Raw genomic sequence first — 17,988 nt, 5'->3', positions numbered from 1 at the left:
TTATTGACTTTTCTTTTTCTTTATGTGATTGTATCATTTCTCAAATTTTCCCTGATTTGATTTTACAGTATCAAGCACTCGTGATGCACTTTTTTGAGATAGTGTAAAGACCGGTTTTGATATGTTTAGATTAAAGTGTTGCTGAATATGTACCATTAAAAGTAATTTCCCATAAATTTTCTCCTCCCTTTGTTTAATTTGTTGTGAATCGTTCTATATTGAGTGCGAGAAATCGAGGGTTTTTCTATATTTTAATGGGCTTTTTTTTGTTTAAGCCTCTAAGAATGCTATCAGGTTATGCTGTTATTTTATGAAATTGTGCAATAGGATTGGAATTAACAAGTTTAAAATGCAATAAGTTGTAATCAAAATAATCCTATAATTTCCGTGGAAAGAAAAAAATCTCGGGAAATTTTTGTGAAAGAAAAGCTCAATTACATGGAAAGGAAGAACTTGCGGAATATATAGCAGTTGCACCTCATCCACATTTCTCTGCGGCATTTCATAATTGTTTGTGTGGGGTTTAGTAGTTGATAATTTGGAGTTATATAAGTATATATATAGACAACAATCCAGCCCTCTCAAAAATTATATTTGGTAGGCCTTTTGAGAATCGATCAGTCTGTTATGATGAATTTTTTCCTAATTAACATCCAGTACCTTGTCCGATATCTGCTGGATTAGTCCATGATATTTTCGGTAGCTAATCTGGCAAATTTTTGTCAATTTATTATAAGATATAGAAAAAATAACCATGTATTTTCAAGCAGGAGACTAGATAAGATTATCTGAGCAGAATCGTGATTGTTACTGTTTGTTGAGGGACAAAATACAAAATTTGAGTTTTTTTTAATTGAATAACAATTTTGAAACAATTCAAGCATTATCGTTTGGTCAATATACATTAGATTGGAGTGAATAAGGGTACTAATGTTAAAATACTTCTAACCAAGTATTTTGAGCAATACTAGGAGAAATTTTATACCTTCTGTTATCCTAGAAAGAAAAAAGTAAAAGCCTTGTGCAACAGTCTTGATAATCCAAGGTCAATGGGGTCACAAATCACATTGGATGAATGAAAATCTAAATTTTATTAAATTTTTAAGATGAAGTACAAATTCTGTGCAATAACATATTAGTGTCTGATCACAACGCTTTTTTTCATAGTAATATCAATCGGAATAGAATAATTCAATCTATAACAATTTTTTTTATGAGGCAGTTCTGCGGTCCTTTGATTATCATTATGTGAAAGCCCAGGCCTATTGTCTTCAGTCTTATTGGGCTCATTACATTAATTTTATCTTTTTACCGAGGGATCCCATTAGATGCTATTGCTCACCTTGGGAAACACTAGCTCAGTTTTTTCTTGGGGAATTATTGTGAGATATTTATGTTGTAGGCTAATTATAAAATCTACAGTTTATATCAAAGAGTCTGGTCATTTTACAATGCACTTAGTTAACTGGAAAATTATGCAGCCTGATAATTTTTGGGCTTTTTGTTACGAACCCATACACTTTCCTGCTAATTGGCAAAATAAATTTTCAGTTATTTGCTCAATGATCCTGGTTTCATCCAACCTTATTGCAATAAGTTTGCTTGCCTATCACTGGTAAATAGGCAATTAAAAAATCGAACTTTTTAAGGAGTGGGGCCAAAAAGTTTTTTTTGGTGGGCCAACATATAAAATATGTTACCACCAAAGCCTGAAGTTGGCCAAGTCTGAATTTTGGCCTTTGGCCAGCCCCTATATGTCAATCCCAATATATCCTGTATGAATCACTGAGCTATCAATATTCTGATTCCTTTGATGGAGGTTGCCATAGCAATTATGGTTAGCTATGGCTAATTATAAATGCTCACAATTATCACAAAAAAACCACACAAATGTGGCGATGACCCAGAATTGTAGGGATAGATATTTTTGGTTGGCGAAAGCCCGAATTTTTTTCGGACATTGGCCAGATCAACTTTGACTTTTGCAATAGCATATACAGGGTGCATAGCAAACAAGGGAGGTATGGCATTTTACTAACAAATCTTTCCTCCTAGAGGCATATTTTTGGTTAGAATAACAAAATAAAGTGAAGTACTCATATTCATGTTTCAAGGGGTTGTATAGTTGCTAATTTTTTTATTATCAGTTGCTGCCCTGTCTCTCCTGATGCAATATTCAAAAAACGGATGACATATCCGAGTGCCACACATTATTTGGAAACTTTTTCTAATAGGAATTATGCCTCTAGGATCAATGGTTTGCCAGTAAAAAATGCCATACCTCGTTTGGTATGCACCCTGTATATGAAGTTGATTTTCTGTGTGTGTATTCTCTATACAGATCTACAATTTCGGATCGATTGTCCCAAATTTTCCATATATACAAAACAAGACCCGGATTGAACAATAGGCTACTTTGAAAGTTCATCAGAACTGTGGATAAATATGGTTTCTGATCCTGAACAATCACTTTCGGAATATTTACTTTGGTTACCATGGTTCTCAAATAATACGTTTCAGACATGTATATGACTTTATAATAGTTTTCAATCCTAGTAATTGAAGAAAACCGGGTATTATATAGCTAGTTTATTATAAAACTCCAATTTATATAACATTGCTATGTATGCTGGTGTAAAATTTGCAGCAGACTGTAGTATATGACCACCACTGGCCTGTAACATAAACTGGTATAGAATTTTGTTTCAGAATGTAATTATCAACAGTCAGAATTATGTGTAACTGATGAGGATAGGTTATTAGAGCATTGTTGGGAATCAAGAGAATTTCTAGGGTCCCCCTCTCAAAAGAGGGATATTGTTACGCATAATAAGTGTAAAGTTTTATGAGAGCCCCCATTTGGTTCAGTGCAGGAATAAGCTGGCAGGGGAATATTGGTGAAGTGGATCAAAAGTGGTTAAACACAGTCAATTTGAAATCACGAAACATTAAAATTTAAATTAATACAGCCGACGAATATCTCAGAATGGAAATTTTTTTTCAATAAATTATGGTTTGTAACATACACGTGAGCTGTTTACAAGGACATCATATATACGTCATCACAGTGCTTTTGTCATGTAAACATTGGGTGCTCGAACACTCACGGTATTCTTTAGAAATCATTGGTGGTCCAAGATCACTGATTAGACAACCGAGAAAAAAATTATAGCGGTCCGTGTGACTAGTAGCTGAAAATCTCCCCCCCCCCCCCCATACCTTGATCACGAAAAATTTCCAATAGGGGAATCACCAACCTTTAGTCGTTTTGTTTTCTCAGCAATTTAAACATGATGATTTCGAAAGCTACATCTGCCAAAATTCAAAAATTTAAGCGAAACTGATTTTGATATGCTGCATATTTACCCATAGGTGTATGTAGAATTTTCTTAAGGGGTTTCTTTTTTTTTTTTTTGAGCAGGGTTGAAATATAGAACATCCACAGTAAAATAATTAAATGTACTGGAGACAAGACACTAAGGACAGTACCCATCTACAAGTTTAGGTGTTTAAAAAAAATCTTAATTTTAAACATATTTTCTATAATTTCCAAGTGTTTTATTTATGAAAATATATAACAGTTAATGTATGTATGGGGCGTGAATCAGATTAAGAAGGGGAAAAAATATTTTAAATTACAAAAAATATTAATGATGTAATTGAAATTAAAAACCAAAATAACAAGTTTTAAAACGTACAAAATTTTTTGTTCATTGTGGTCAAAATGCATGTTTTGAGACCAAATACCAAATGCACACTGATGGAACGGTGGAAACAACTTGGCAATGAAAACAGATTTGAGTCAAGATGGCATACTCTAGCAATTTGAGAAATCTTCCTTTTTTTCCCCTCATTGAAATAGGTTTTCTTTACAAAGAGACATTCCGAAAACACATCTGGTGGACTATAATACTCTTTTCCAGGAACCTCCTCATGAAGATTATTAGAAGAAAACTTTTGGGAAGAGTTTGATTGAAACTTTCAGCACTAATGGTTGACGGTTATGCATGTAATCATGCCTTGCATTGAAAGAAAATAAAGAATTTCCATGTTTGAATGTACACACCACACTGAACATAGCAGTTTGCAATAATTTAAATAAGTCTATATGCATATAAATTTAGCTTTTTATCAAAATAACTGAAATTTCAAATAAAAAATATAACTTTTAAAAATTAACATTTGGAATAAATAATTTCAAGGATTTGATTAATTTTTCAACTTCCTCAAAGATTTTTCTTCCCCACTGGATTTTTGAGTTGCAGTTAAACTGTGGAAAAGGTAATGAGCACGACATACTTTGTTTTTCGTTAAATTTTGAATAAAAATGGCTTGCTTCAAATGCTCTCACTTGGCCAGCCAATGTAACAGCTTGCCATTTCCACAAATGATAGAATAAGATAAGATTTTGTAATGAAAAAAAATACATCATTTACACATATAAATATTTGTCTGGACAAATTCAGAGCATAATGGCTATGTGCAGTTGTGAGGTACGTAGCACTCTTTAATTAGAGATAGTGTAAGACAGGCTTTGATGTTTAAATAAAACTGCTGCTAATTATCTTTAGAGTACCCCATTGGAAAGTAATTTCCCAATAATTTTCTCTTCCCTTTGTTTAGGTACTTGTGAATCCTTATACCAAGTTTTTTATGTAAACTGATTTGATGTTTTGTATCTCTAGAAACGCAATTAGGTTTCAAGTCATTATCTGGGTTAGTTTTTTTTTTTTTTAAAGTTGCATAACAGGATTAGAATTAACAAGTTTTAAACGGTATAAGTTGCTGGATTATATACTTTTGAGAAATTTTTCAACTCTAGAATGATTAGATGTAAAAAAGCACTTGCAGGAGATAGCTGTAATAATCTTGGTAATTTGGAATTACAGTTGATTCTCAGTAATCGTACTAGTCTGGCCCATCTAGTGTCTTTATATGGGATTTCTTCGAGCATAGAGGAAAGCATGACTGTTACACAGTTTATATAATTTAAATAGGCTTTTTAAATTAACTTCCCTGTAGTCTAGCAATCTTGATAATCTGGCACACCTTGGTCTGATATGTGCGGTATTAACAAGAATACTGTATTTTTGTGACCTAAGCAACTAATTTGGATAACAATTTTTTCCAATGGCTATCATTTAAATCCTGGTGACATATCTGCAGTATTAGCCACAATTGGCATGCCATGTTAGGAGTGGCACGTGAATGTGCTATATTAATATATAATCCATTCTATAAAAATAACAATTTGTTCCTCTCGTCCCTTGATTATCATTATGTAGGATAGGCATCCCGAAGTTGGTTTTCTAAGTTCAATATGTGAATGTGAGCGTGTCTTCCATTTGGAAAAGTCTCTCTGCAGAGAGCAGGCAGACCTACAACATTGACACATAACATGAAAATTAAAGCATTTACTATTTCCACTTCAAAATATAGAAGACAGATGGCTGCAACAGCAAGAACTCTCACAATATGAATAAAGTCACATACATTCCAAAATGAACAGATTCATTAAAAGAGGTAAGGTGCATGTACATTTAAAATGTATTAGAATAACCTAGGCATCTCCCGCTGTATTTAATACATTCTCACTCTTTTATCAGGCTCATTACATTGATTTTATCTTTTTAAGTTAGAGCCTAACAGATTAAAGCATGTGTTTTCTGAACTTCTAATACCGCTCCCACTCTCAGAAAAATAATTTCTCATTGCCACCTACGGACCCTGTAGGATATTTCCATCACCCACTTTGGGAACACTAGCTTAAAGTATATATAGTTCTTGAGAAATTATCTTGAAATATTTATGTGTGTTGCTTTAATTATAAAATCCAATTTATCACAAAGTTATCTTGCAATGCATGATTACAGCTAATTGGAAAATTATCTAGCACATTCTAATCGCTATGATATTTTTTGGCTTTTTGTTACAAGCCTATATATATTTTGCTAATTAGCAACAAAATTTTCAATTATTTGCTCAAAAAGCTGGTTTCTGTCTTGCAATAATTTGGATTTCTCAATTGCTTATCATGTAGCCTACACACCATAGGCATTAAAGTTATTGGAAATATTTACTGGGCAAAGCTATTGCCTGGGGTATGTAAAAATTCTTACTGGACATGTATTTTTTTTTAATCACACGCAGGCACATAAAAAAATGAACCCAAAAATTAAAACATGTTCATGTTTTGATTATCAGTAGTCATAAAAGTGTTTCTCCGACATCCCATCCTTTGAGCCATGGCAACCTTTCTGTTAAAAGCCTGACAAGGATTTTTAATAGTTGAATTGCAATGTTTTCAGTTTTTACCATTAGTTCAAAAGCTGTAATTTTTTCTTTTGGAAATTTAATATAGCGTTATCCAATATAGAATACTGTAAATATTGTTAGTAAATCATATCTCATACTACTGTACAGTTTTCCTACCAAAAAAATATTGCAAGGAAAATATATTTATTTCCATAAAATCACACAACTCTTTCACTAGGTAAACAAAATATTCACACAAATCAAAGCATGTTATTGAATTTTTCCCGGAACTGTTTTTTCAATACGTCAGTCACTAATTCAATCCTCATATACATAATTTAACAAAAAAAAAAAAACTAACGTAATATAAGCCAATAAATCCAGCATATTGAATGATTTTCAGTATTAAAAAACATTCCTTTAGGTGAGACAACCTAAAACTGAAAAACTGGCATGCAAACTACAGAGATTGCTTTGATTTTTTTCACTCTAATATCATTAAGGTCATTTTAACAGTTAAAAGACAGTGATGTGCTCAGGAAAAGAAAACGTTTTTTTTCCCACTCTCTATATATACTATCCTGAGAACCCTTATTAAAGTAAATTTTTCAGGTCAGTAAAGAATAATTCAGGAGGGGAAGTAAAAATGTATTTGCTTAAAACTGAGTATTAAAAATGTGATTATGTAACATACAAATAGTTAATTTTTGAAAAATTGGGACTTTGAAAGCATGAAATTTATATGCATGCACACATGCATGGCACACTCAAATGTCATATTGAAGGTTATGAAAATAACATGCATCATGATAAGTTGACGACATTCACACAAAAGTTTCACAACATTTATAAGATCCAAAAGAATAAAAAAAAAAAAAAAAAAAAAAAGACTCATTTAGAGCAAACTAAAAAAACAAAACATTACCGGCTGCATTGACAATTTTCAATTCAAATTATTCATAGCACAAATACAATCACAATATTATGGGGGAGGGGGGGACAGGAAACTTCAGAAACATTATCACATGGAATAATATATTTTTCATACAACAATATTTCATTTTCTCATAGTTAATGGCTTTACTTTAATTGTTTTCAAGCCAAAGGTGAACCAAAAATAAGCCTTTGTTACATAAGTAGGCTAATAATAGCTAAAAATTTCAAGTACTTAATCGTCTTTCTTATCTCCAGAATCGCCAGATACGCTCTCAAATTTTTTCTGTGAAGAGAAATTTAAAATCAGTTTATTCATTTATGATTCTTCATGTTCAACAATAAAGAATATTTCACAATGAAAAAAAAACCAACACAAATTTCATAGTCAACAAACTTTTAACTGACAACCAACCCGCGAACTTTTTTTGCTTATTGAAGCTAGACTGATATGTCTTGCAAGTGCCTGTTTCACCTCCTACACATATATTAACAATCTTGCACATAAAATTCAAAAAATTACTTCTCTTTTTTACGAGGTTAAAACTATTTTTTCAAAATTCGGATTCAATGCAATAAATGTATTATTAAAACAGAGGAGACCGAGGGAAAAAAATACATATCAAAGCATATACTATTAAAAAAATCTTGGAATATAGGCAAGGTGAAAAAAAGTTATAAAAGGAGAATTAAGGAAACATTTTCTGGCTATTATGCCGCGGTGAATTCTAAAATAAGTGTGTTGTGGACTAGATTTATGTCACCACTGCTATAGGTAGATTTTTCTCAAATAGTTAATAGCAATCTTGGTTATCTTTATTGCTATGCCAAGTGGTAGATAAGGAAGATTAGAAAGCAGTCTTTATTTCCGTAACACAACCATAATAACAAGACTGCTCACACATACATTTTTCAACGAAGGTGAGAGCAGTGGAGACATTATTAGAATTAAAAATGTATTCATTATTAATTTATCAAGTTCATTTATAATGAGAGAGAATAACAACTCTCTGAATTATGTTAAGTAACATGATTCAGAGAGAGTATTATTGTTTAAAATGTTATCTAATTACAGATACTGATTGGAGAAATTATTCACAGTGACAACCTCATTACAAAGATACTCGATACTACGATAAAACCCTCTACAACGATAATATTTTTCCAACTTACTTTGAAATACCTTTATTCTAATGTTAAACTCATCTTAATACAGATATCATTTTACTGGTAAATCTATCAATATATTTTCAAGACATTTTGAAATTTCTACAATATTTTTTTATATCGACTTCAATATCTAATATTTTTAAATTTGTCTCCAGAGTTTTTCTTAATTTGTTTAACATTGATATTTTTGTAACACATTTTTAACATGGATAGTGTTAATGGAGTTGTCTGTATTGCTACTCTTCTGTGTAGTACACAGAAGTGTAATGCAGCACCCTTATACACACACAGTATACTCTTTACAGTGCACTAAGTACAGTTACAAAAAACTAAGTAAATTTTATTAATCAATAAATACATTTTTTTATTCCTTGAGTGCAAATTTGGTGGCACTTCCTTTTTTGTGTTGTGTGAAACAAGCAAACCAATTGTCTAATTAATGATGTAAATAAAAGGTTAATTGTTCTGTATTTTGTCTTAATATCATGGCAGTAAATATTTAAAAATATCAGAATTTGGTGGTAAAATTTTTGCTAGTCATTTTTAAAATTAATAGATCATTGTTTAAACGTAATAATTTAGAAAATTTCCTGGAGCAAGTTCCATGTACATACATAGCCTACCTCTTTTTTAGAAAATATTTTGACAAAAATAAAAAGAATCTGGATAAATAAAAAACAATGTAGCTTAAAATTAGGGGTGACACATAAATGAGCACAAAAATATAATACAAACACATGTGCTGCAGAGCTGGTTAGTAGTGATGATCATCAGCAGCGGAGAAAATTACCCGATTGGTCCATACCTAACGCTAGCCTCAGCCCAGAGAGTTTTCATAAAGTTGATAAGGACTTAAGGTTAATAAGCTAACATGAGAAAAACAGTTTTTAACAATGTTCACTGAGGTTTGCATATTAGGTTATTGAAAATTTACGTTGAGTGTGTGATGTCATTAATGACTTCGTTTAGCTACTGTAGCATAATAGATTTCCTGAACCACTGAGATAGTGCTTTATAATACAGTTTGCAAAATCTGTCCCCAATGGAACCTATGTTAAGTGAAAACTTCCCTTAAACTGAAAAAAATCTTGGTCCCGTGATTTCAATGCCAAAATACAAATTAAAAACCTGGATTAAATGGAACCTGTCTAATGCTGAATGGAAAGGAAAATTGTACTCTTTCAGGGAAAATTCACACAAACACTTGAGTGTTTGGCAACCAACAGACCAAAGGATCATACAAAATGTTAAAGTGATCCACCGAAGCGTTTTATGCAATCTATGCTTGGAAATGCGAGTTCTACATCATCCACACTTAGATCAGCGAAAATCTGTTTTTGTACTTAGTGCTGTGGTTTTGATAAGCCATGTGTAATAAAGCAGTTGCTTTCTGAAACCGACAAATTTTCGAAAAAACAGGCCTTTCCATGGCAGAAATCAATGTAAGGGTTGAATTTCTGAATGATATGCAAGACTTACAAAATTGTATGAAAGCTGTATGCAATCCATCATTACAAAGTTGACCACAGCCAGAAATAATCAGAGGCAAAAAGCGGGGGAGCAACTGCCCTGACAGCAAAATTTAGATAGGAACAAAAATTCAAAATCAAATTTTACAAAGGTAAGGGTGGAAAAATTACATTGCTCTTTCCCTCACAAAATTCTAAGTTATGGCCCTGATGCTGTGGATTATATAAACATAGACGATAATGTACAAACAATCTGACATGACAGAAACTGACACCGTAATTGAAAATTTGAGATAGTTAAAAAGGAAGTATATGTCATTATTTTAGAATAAAGGCAGTGTAGATCAGAATTTTATATAGATGCTGTCAAAACCTAAATAAGTATTTGGTAACTATAGACTAATTATTTATTTTATCTATTTTTAAATTATTTACTTTATCTTCAATTAACTTATTTTTATCTTATTTCAATCACACGCGAGATCGTTACATAATTTTACATATATCAATTGAACCTTTAAGCAAAAACCTGTGCTCAACGGAAAAAAAATCTTGGTCCCTTGCAGTTCCGTTGAAGACCAGTTTCGCTTTGTATTTCCAATATATTAAAACAACTTTACCTGCAAAGAAGAATGTTCTTTTGATAAATTATCATATTCTCTTGACACTGAATTAGCCTGGGATTCCATAGCCTTCAAATTGGCTTTTGTAGAGTTCAGTTCTGGAATTCAAATTTCATGAGTTTACAAACTCGTAATATACGGATAATAAATTCAAAATTGATATGTCGTATCAATGCAGCTCTTAACTATGACTGCTAACCAAGAAAAACTCACCCTGCTTTGCCTTTTCTAACTCTTCTGTTAACATTGTGATCTTCTCATCAAGTTCTTCTTTTTGAGAGTTACCCATATTTTCAGCTGCTTCTGAGGATTTTATTTCCACCTGTAATTTTGTAAAAATTAAAATAAAAATCATTTTAAATAAAATCAAATAGACTTCTACTTCACAATTTCAATAGCTATACTGTTTCTAGAGATTTCTCCTTTTTTGAAATTCAATTGCGCATCAATGTACAATGTTTTTTAAAAATGTATTGTATTTTATAAGTGTGGTAGAGACACTATTTTTAAAACATGAATGTCTGGCAACCCCATAAGAACAGCTATAAACCAGAACTTATGACTTGCCTCTTCCTTTTCTTTCATGAGCTTATGAGCCTTATCAGTTGCACTCTGTGCTTGTCTCATTGCAGCATCAAGCTGATTCATTAGGGACGCTTGAGATAAAAGCAGCGTAGTCAATCGCCTCAGCACCCTGAAAATTAAAATGCATGGAAAGTTTTTGGCCAGTTCAAATAAGTTCACAAAATGTGTAATCAACTGATATAACATTACATATGCAATCTTAGAAACAATATAAACAGTAACCAGTGTCAGGTTTTTGACATGACAAGCATCAAAAACAGGTTTAAACTGTCAAAAACCTAAATGAACACTTTTGGATGTTTTAAACACAATAGGTATATAACATGAGAAACTTATTTTTTAGCATACTACACATTTTATTTTTAAATACTAATTCATTACAACTAAAACATTAATTATAATTTGAAATTTTTCAACATACAAAGTCAAGAACAGATATAATTTTATGGTTCATTTTATCTAAACTACTGATTACCTATGCTCAATTTACTAAGCGAAATACAGCTGTTTATTCAAAATATGTGTGATGGGGACAAAATTAGAATTAGGTTTTTGACCTCAGAATTGTTTTCTTCGTTCTATTAAATTGTATATTTTACAAGAAAATATATATTGTCCAAAATATTTCTGTAGAGAGTAGAAAATTTACACAATCATAATTTATTCTTTATACAAGTCATCTTAAACATTGCATGCAATCAATGTGTATTTTCTCAGTGCAGATTTTATTTATTGAAAAACAATATTTGAGGTTTTTGACGTGACAGCATGTTAAGAATCAGCCAACAATGACAGTAACTAATGTTATATTGGACATGAAATTATTATAACAGTGGTTCTTAAAAAAAAAGCACAAAAACCAAAATTTACATCATAACAAAAGACAGACCACTATAGAAAGTTCGAGAGCAACCATTAAGAGACATAATTGATAATGAAAAATACATGTATTCATTACGACTATTGTGATACTGCTTTACTGGATTCAATATTTTTACATTTTCATTTATTTTCTTTCCCATTCTCAGTCAATATTATTCAGATGAAAGCAAAAATATTTCACACTTACAACCACAAGAACAGAGCAAATCCAGCAATGTAGAAATTTCTTTGAGCCCGAAAAAGTTTCATTGACATCTGCATCTCTGCATCAAGATGGGTATGGCTGTGATCAGAGTGATCAGAAAGACTCTCAGAATATTTATGCATCTCTCTGATCGAATCTGTTGATTAAACAATCTAATTGTCAACGCTTATAGTTTTTATTTACTACAACATATATATATATATATATATATACAGACATGCCAATATCGGCTTAAAGCTCGTCACACATGCGTATACAAATTCATCATTATGATTAAAATCGACGCAAAGATAGATCTAAATAAAAATACCACAAGAAACTCAAAAACCAATTTTTTTAACCGATTTCTGTAGTATTAAGTGTCTCCCATAGCTCAGTAGTTCATGTCTGCCCACAGAAACTACAGACAATCCGTAGCAGTTGGCAACTCTGTATATATATATATATATATATATATATATATATATATATATATATATATATTTAAAATTACTATAAAAGTATATGGTTATCAAAATAGCCAAATAAATTTTAAAAAAAATTTCATTTACAGAAATATTAATTTCTTAAAAATATTTAATAATTTCATATACCAAGCAAATTAGTATTAACAATATAAAAGCATTGTGGTGGCAGGAAATTGAGAAAAAGCTATTTTTTTATTTGCAAAACATTGGCAGGAGATATGAAAGGACTCATTTTCTCAGGCAAAAGATAAAATTTAGTCTTAGGCATGGTTTATTTGCTCATTAAAAACACAACTGCAATATAACTAGATATTTAAAAATATTTTTTAATTAAGCTCAAAAACAAGGGATTGGAACACTTAATGGTGTATACGATGCATCCAGTTTTGCATTACATGGAGGTTCTATTGTTCACTGAGAATGTGTGAGAACTAAGGACACTCTTTTCACAGCATACAATAAATTTGTTAAAATAACAGCAAAAACAGACTGATAAAATATGAACCTAAAAAAGTTACATTGCAATGATATGAAGGTATATAAAAGGGATTCCCAAACTTCTCATTTCTATGCCCTTGAAAATTCTATAAATTTTGAATGCCTTGTGATACTTTCGCAACAGTTACAAATGCCCTATTTGAATTGCTCTATTTGAATTACCCTATTTGAAATACCCTAAGTTGATTTCACCCTATTCATTACTACTTCAACCAACACAAATGAAACCAAAGACACCCACTGTTCACTCTGAATCATTGTCACTCAATATACAATAAACCCTCTCCCCGAGACAGACATCCCTCAGATGCGGTCACCCCCTATTATGCGGCCAAATAATTTCCCAGTGCATAATAAAATTATGCATTTCAAACCCGATTAACGGTCACCCCATCTTTAATGGATGCTTTTTGCCCAGTCAGTATCCACAATAGAGAGGTTTTACTGTATTCACTCTCATTTTTGCTTTGTCTTGAAGCATATTCCGCAAACGCCTCAGCAAGTCCCATGTGTCTATAGACCTTTTACACATTACAATTAATCATCCTATTAAAAGCATAACATACATTTTTCAAATGTTTTTTGATTCATAAGTTATGAAAATCAGCTGCTTCATAAAATTAAAAAATTGTTTCAATAAATGGGCTCAGTAGCCATAATTTTAGAGGAATAATACAAAACACATTAAAGAAAACCATTAGAATCATACTAACCCAGAAAGAGCAAGACCAAAATGGCTATCAATATGGTGAAATACAGGTTCGCTTGAGCAGCAAAAGCCTGGCAGAAACGGGATTTGAATATTTTCTGCCATCTGCATAAAAAAAAGAAAATATTACCATAAATAACCTAATTCTTTAACCATAATTTTTGCTCACGCTTTTCTGACATCATTTTTCATCTTAGGGAAAAAACGCATTGTGAGAAACAATCTCTTTATGTATCTGTTCATAAAAATTTCCACCCTTTAATAAATAGGCCTAGTCTGGTATTTGCAGAGAAAAAGTCTTCCCTCAGGCAGGTCAGTTGCAATTTCAGCTATCGCACTGTTCCAAACTAGTAGAAAATCTTGAGTTAGAAATAGTGTTGCATACAAATCATAGAAATGAAATATTACACAATATGTTTTAAAATAAAACTTACACTCTTGGTGAGAAGATTGGCAAAATCAACAAAATTATAAGCGCTATTTCACAGTACAGAAAAGCAGCAACTAAGGTCCATTGAAGAGTCATCTTTGTTACTTGAAAAGGTCTTGCAAATTAATAATGCTGAAATTAAATTTAAAAAAAGAACAGAATATCAAACTTTCTTTTTTGTTGCATTATCCACTTGATAACAATTACCATTTCTATGACAAGATTATCAATGCATCACCTCTAACCTCTACTAAATCAACCCATTAAATACCAAACTGAGCTGATTTACTTTATTTTGAAATTTAGGATTTCGGGTTCTTCTTCATGCTTATTCATAGATCAAATTTAAAATTTCAAGAAAAAAATTGTTTTCCTTGTTTTTTTATGACGTTCCTTAAATGGAACATTGATGCTTAGAGAGAGGTGAAGGTAGAAACTTGTGCTACCTGTAGGTTATACACTTGTATGACTATATTTCTGGAGTATCGTTATATAACAAGCAATTTTGTTAACTCAATCACTAATTCACAACAAATACTTGTTTCACTAATTCAAATATATATATATTCACGAATGGCTCTCAATTTATTTCAAATGTCCATGATAAGATCGAAACTTTTTTGATGTTTTTTGACACAACACACTGTTCTGGCATTGTAAACATAATATCCATCAGGTGATCTGACTTCTATTCCAGTTACAGCATGTTTTGGGTGAATATTTACTTCCTCCTTTATTTGTAGGAAACTTAATTTCTATTTAAAATTCCAAATTGAAATATGCAGACACCTGACCCGTTTCTCATAATTTAATTATGATCCAACGAATGATATATATAGAATGTTTCAACTTCAAATAATTGAACACCTACCACACATACACCACAATTTATTGATTTTGAGTCGAGTCTAACTTCAGAGATTTGTGTGTGTGCACCACTGATTTCATTTTTTTGCTCGCAAAGTTAAATCAACGTACTGCAGCCTCAAATCTTGAAAGAAAAAAAAAATTAAATCAGTGGTACAAAAATCTCTGAAGTTATAGACTCAACTCAAAATCAATAAATTGTGGTGTATGTGTGGTAGGTGGTCAACAATAATTTGAAGTTAAAACATGCTATATATCATTTGTTGGATCATAATTAAAAAATTACGAGAAACGGGTCAGGCATCTGCATATTTCAATTTGGAATTTTAAATATAAATTAAAAGTTTCTTACAAATAAAGGAGAAAGTGAATATTCACTCAAAACATGCTGTAACTAAATTAGAAGTCAGATCACCTGATGGATATTATGTCTACAATGCAAGAACAGTGTGTTGTGTGCCAAAAAACATGGAATATGTTAGCAAAGTAAAGAAATGGGTTCATCAAAAGAGTTTCGATCTTATCATGGACATTCAAAATAAATTGAGAGCCATTCATGAATATATATATATTTGAATTAGTGAAACAAGAATGTGTTGTGAATTAGTGATCGAGTTAACAAAACTGTCAAAACAATACTCCAGAAAAAAATATTATACAAGTATAACTTACAGGTAACAAGTTTCTGCCTTATAACATCAATATCTTTTAACATCACACTACATATAACATCAGTACTTAAGTGTCGCTTATAACATAAATAACGGGTTGGTCTTGCTTGTTGTTAACCCTTTTCGCTGCCATGCTTGAACATTGAAAACAAATATATAGACATCTTGAGCATCAAAGGGTAAAATTATGCTGCTTATGAAGTCCATTTTATTTGGGATTAGGGCCGCAACCAGATGCTTGTGAAATACAAAATAATGGATACTAAGTGAAGATAATTGGAAAGAAAAGTCATTCCTCCAAGAGGGAATCAAACCACCAACCTTGCACTTTCCTGGTCCATGCTCTATCATTGAGCTACAAAGGACAGTTCTCTTTTGCTCTTCCCTAAGAACACTGTGTTCTTTTGGGCTGAATAGGATTGCACAATACAGCCCAACTCAGCAACAGCTCGTAACAAAACTAGTCTCCAGGAAGCGACGTAGAACGAAATGATAAGCCTCTTTGCTAATTATATGCTCTACCACTGAGCTACAGAAAACACATATTTTCTTTCCCAAGAACACTATGTGAACTAACATGATTTTTTTTTTTTGCACAATTATCTTCGCTTAGTATCCAGTCATCTTTACTTCATGTAATTAGTGGAAAGGTTCATTGTTTCGTTCTATGTTGCCGTCTGGAGGCCAGGGCTGCCTTAAGAACGTCATGGGGCCCCTCGGGACAATTGATTTTTCTGAGGCCCTACCTGGGAAATTCTCGAACACTTCAATTAGTTCCCACTTTTGTGAGGCCCCTTTCTCTTGAAGTGTCCGGATGGGCTCACATGTTAAGACTGCACTGCTGGGGACTAATTTCATCATGAGCTGTTACTGAGTTAGGAGGTTGTATATTATGCAATCCTGTTCACCCCAAAGGAACAAGTGTTCTTATGAAATGTCTGTCCTCTGTAACTCAATGGTACAGCACGTGCGGGGAAAGTGAAAGGTTAGTGGTTCGATTCCCCCACAGAGGAATGCGACTTTTTTTCCCAATTATCTTCGCTTGGCTTCCAATCATATGTACTTAGTATAATTAGTGGAGAGGCTCATCATTTTGTATTACTAGATGCTGGGTCAGGCATGCATATTGGTTCGCTCCTATATTGATGAAGTTAAAGGGCAAAATTTGCATTAGACACGCTTAGTTTCCCCCAACCCCAATTGTGTCCTTGCTCAGGACGACATTATACTGAGGATATTGTGTGTGATGGCTGAAAATAATTTATAATTTCTGGATGACACACACAATCGTTCCACAATGCTCATATTAACTAATATTAACTTAAGGATCAATTACAAATTTTTCAAGGAATCGTAATTCTTGGAAATCCTTTGCCCTAACACAAAATTGAAAACTGAGTTAAGTATCACGGCCGTCTTAAGAGCATCACGGGGCAAGTGAGTTTTCTGAGACCCTACCTGGGACATTCTCGAAAAACTTCTCATTTTTATGAGGTCCCTTTCTCTTGAGATGGCCCCGATGCCTTAAGACGGCACTGCCAAGGATAACTGCAAATGGAAGAAAACCCTGCCGCATTTCGACTACACCATGGACGGACGCCGTTATCGAAAGGAAAACAATCTAAAGGAAAACATAACCACCGGTCAGTGCCATTCGCCTGTTTTTAATTGGAAATATTTTAATTTCAAAACTTAAATCAACCAAAAAAAAAAGAAATTTTAAATAATTTCACTTAAAGCTAGCTGAATGAGGAAAAAAATATCAATTATTCCCTTCTCTACTTACATAAGTGACAATGTGTATGAACAAATACGGCGTCACAAATAAACACTCCCGAGTTACAAGACAGCAAACACAAGAAAGGAAAAGTCGAATAATTCACATGTCATGGGCGGTTTACTAAGCAGTCCGCTATTGGCTGTGGCAATAGTTCAAGAGCCAATAGTCATACCTCTATTAGACGTCATCCAAAGCGTATTTATAATCTAGCCATACGCTTTGGCGTCATCTGTTGTAATATTATCATCCATATTAGAAAAGAAAAACTGTTTTTTTTGTTCAAAGTGACGTCAAATCGTTAAAAGAAAACAGCAGAGAGAATATCTATTGGCTGTATTGATAATATTAACGTCAAAGTTTGCACAAATATGGCAGCTGACAATTTTAGTAGCTCTACCTTTTGCTGCTTTGTTATTACTGTCGATTGACCATATTTCTTCGCTG

General features: G+C 32.3%; 1 protein-coding gene across 2 annotated transcripts; it reads right to left on the bottom strand.

The window, feature by feature from the left end:
* Nucleotides 1–5,399: 5,399 nt before the first annotated feature.
* Nucleotides 5,400–17,719, bottom strand: LOC149078769 (B-cell receptor-associated protein 31). 2 transcript variants are annotated; one of them, XM_089240880.1, is made up of 9 exons: nt 17,551–17,719; nt 15,098–15,217; nt 14,231–14,358; nt 13,801–13,901; nt 12,105–12,258; nt 11,018–11,144; nt 10,664–10,772; nt 10,448–10,548; nt 6,443–7,474 (listed from the first exon to the last, which is right to left on the bottom strand). In XM_089240880.1, the coding sequence occupies exons 3-9, from the start codon at nt 14,320–14,322 to the stop codon at nt 7,424–7,426; spliced, it is 735 nt and encodes a 244-aa protein (XP_089097006.1). In that variant the 5' UTR covers nt 14,323–14,358; nt 15,098–15,217; nt 17,551–17,719; the 3' UTR covers nt 6,443–7,423. The 2 variants fall into 2 exon arrangements, with proteins under 2 accessions (XP_089097005.1, XP_089097006.1); XM_089240879.1 differs by lacking the exon at nt 15,098–15,217 and having other exon boundaries at nt 5,400–7,474; nt 17,551–17,670.
* Nucleotides 17,720–17,988: the final 269 nt, after the last annotated feature.

Source organism: Pholcus phalangioides, unplaced genomic scaffold (genome assembly GCF_987345545.1).
Source record: "Pholcus phalangioides strain wild (caught in Gottingen) unplaced genomic scaffold, Ppha-v1.0 ptg000013l_1, whole genome shotgun sequence".
Lineage (NCBI taxonomy): Eukaryota > Metazoa > Arthropoda > Arachnida > Araneae > Pholcidae > Pholcus > Pholcus phalangioides.
Note: the sequence above shows the minus strand (reverse complement) of the source record. Positions and strands in the feature narration are given on the sequence as shown.

What these genes read in the sequence shown, in the direction of transcription:
- LOC149078769 (XM_089240880.1), bottom strand. Translation starts at nt 14,322, where the DNA reads ATGACTCTTCAATGGACCTTAGTTGCTGCTTTTCTGTACTGTGAAATA. An exon ending in TTTGCTCTGTTCTTGTGGTT is followed by an intron (nt 11,145 to 12,104) that starts GTAAGTGTGAAA and finishes TTTAATTTTCAG; the next exon opens with GGTGCTGAGGCGATTGACTA. An exon ending in AAGAACATTCTTCTTTGCAG is followed by an intron (nt 7,475 to 10,447) that starts GTAAAGTTGTTT and finishes TTCTCTTCACAG; the next exon opens with AAAAAATTTGAGAGCGTATC.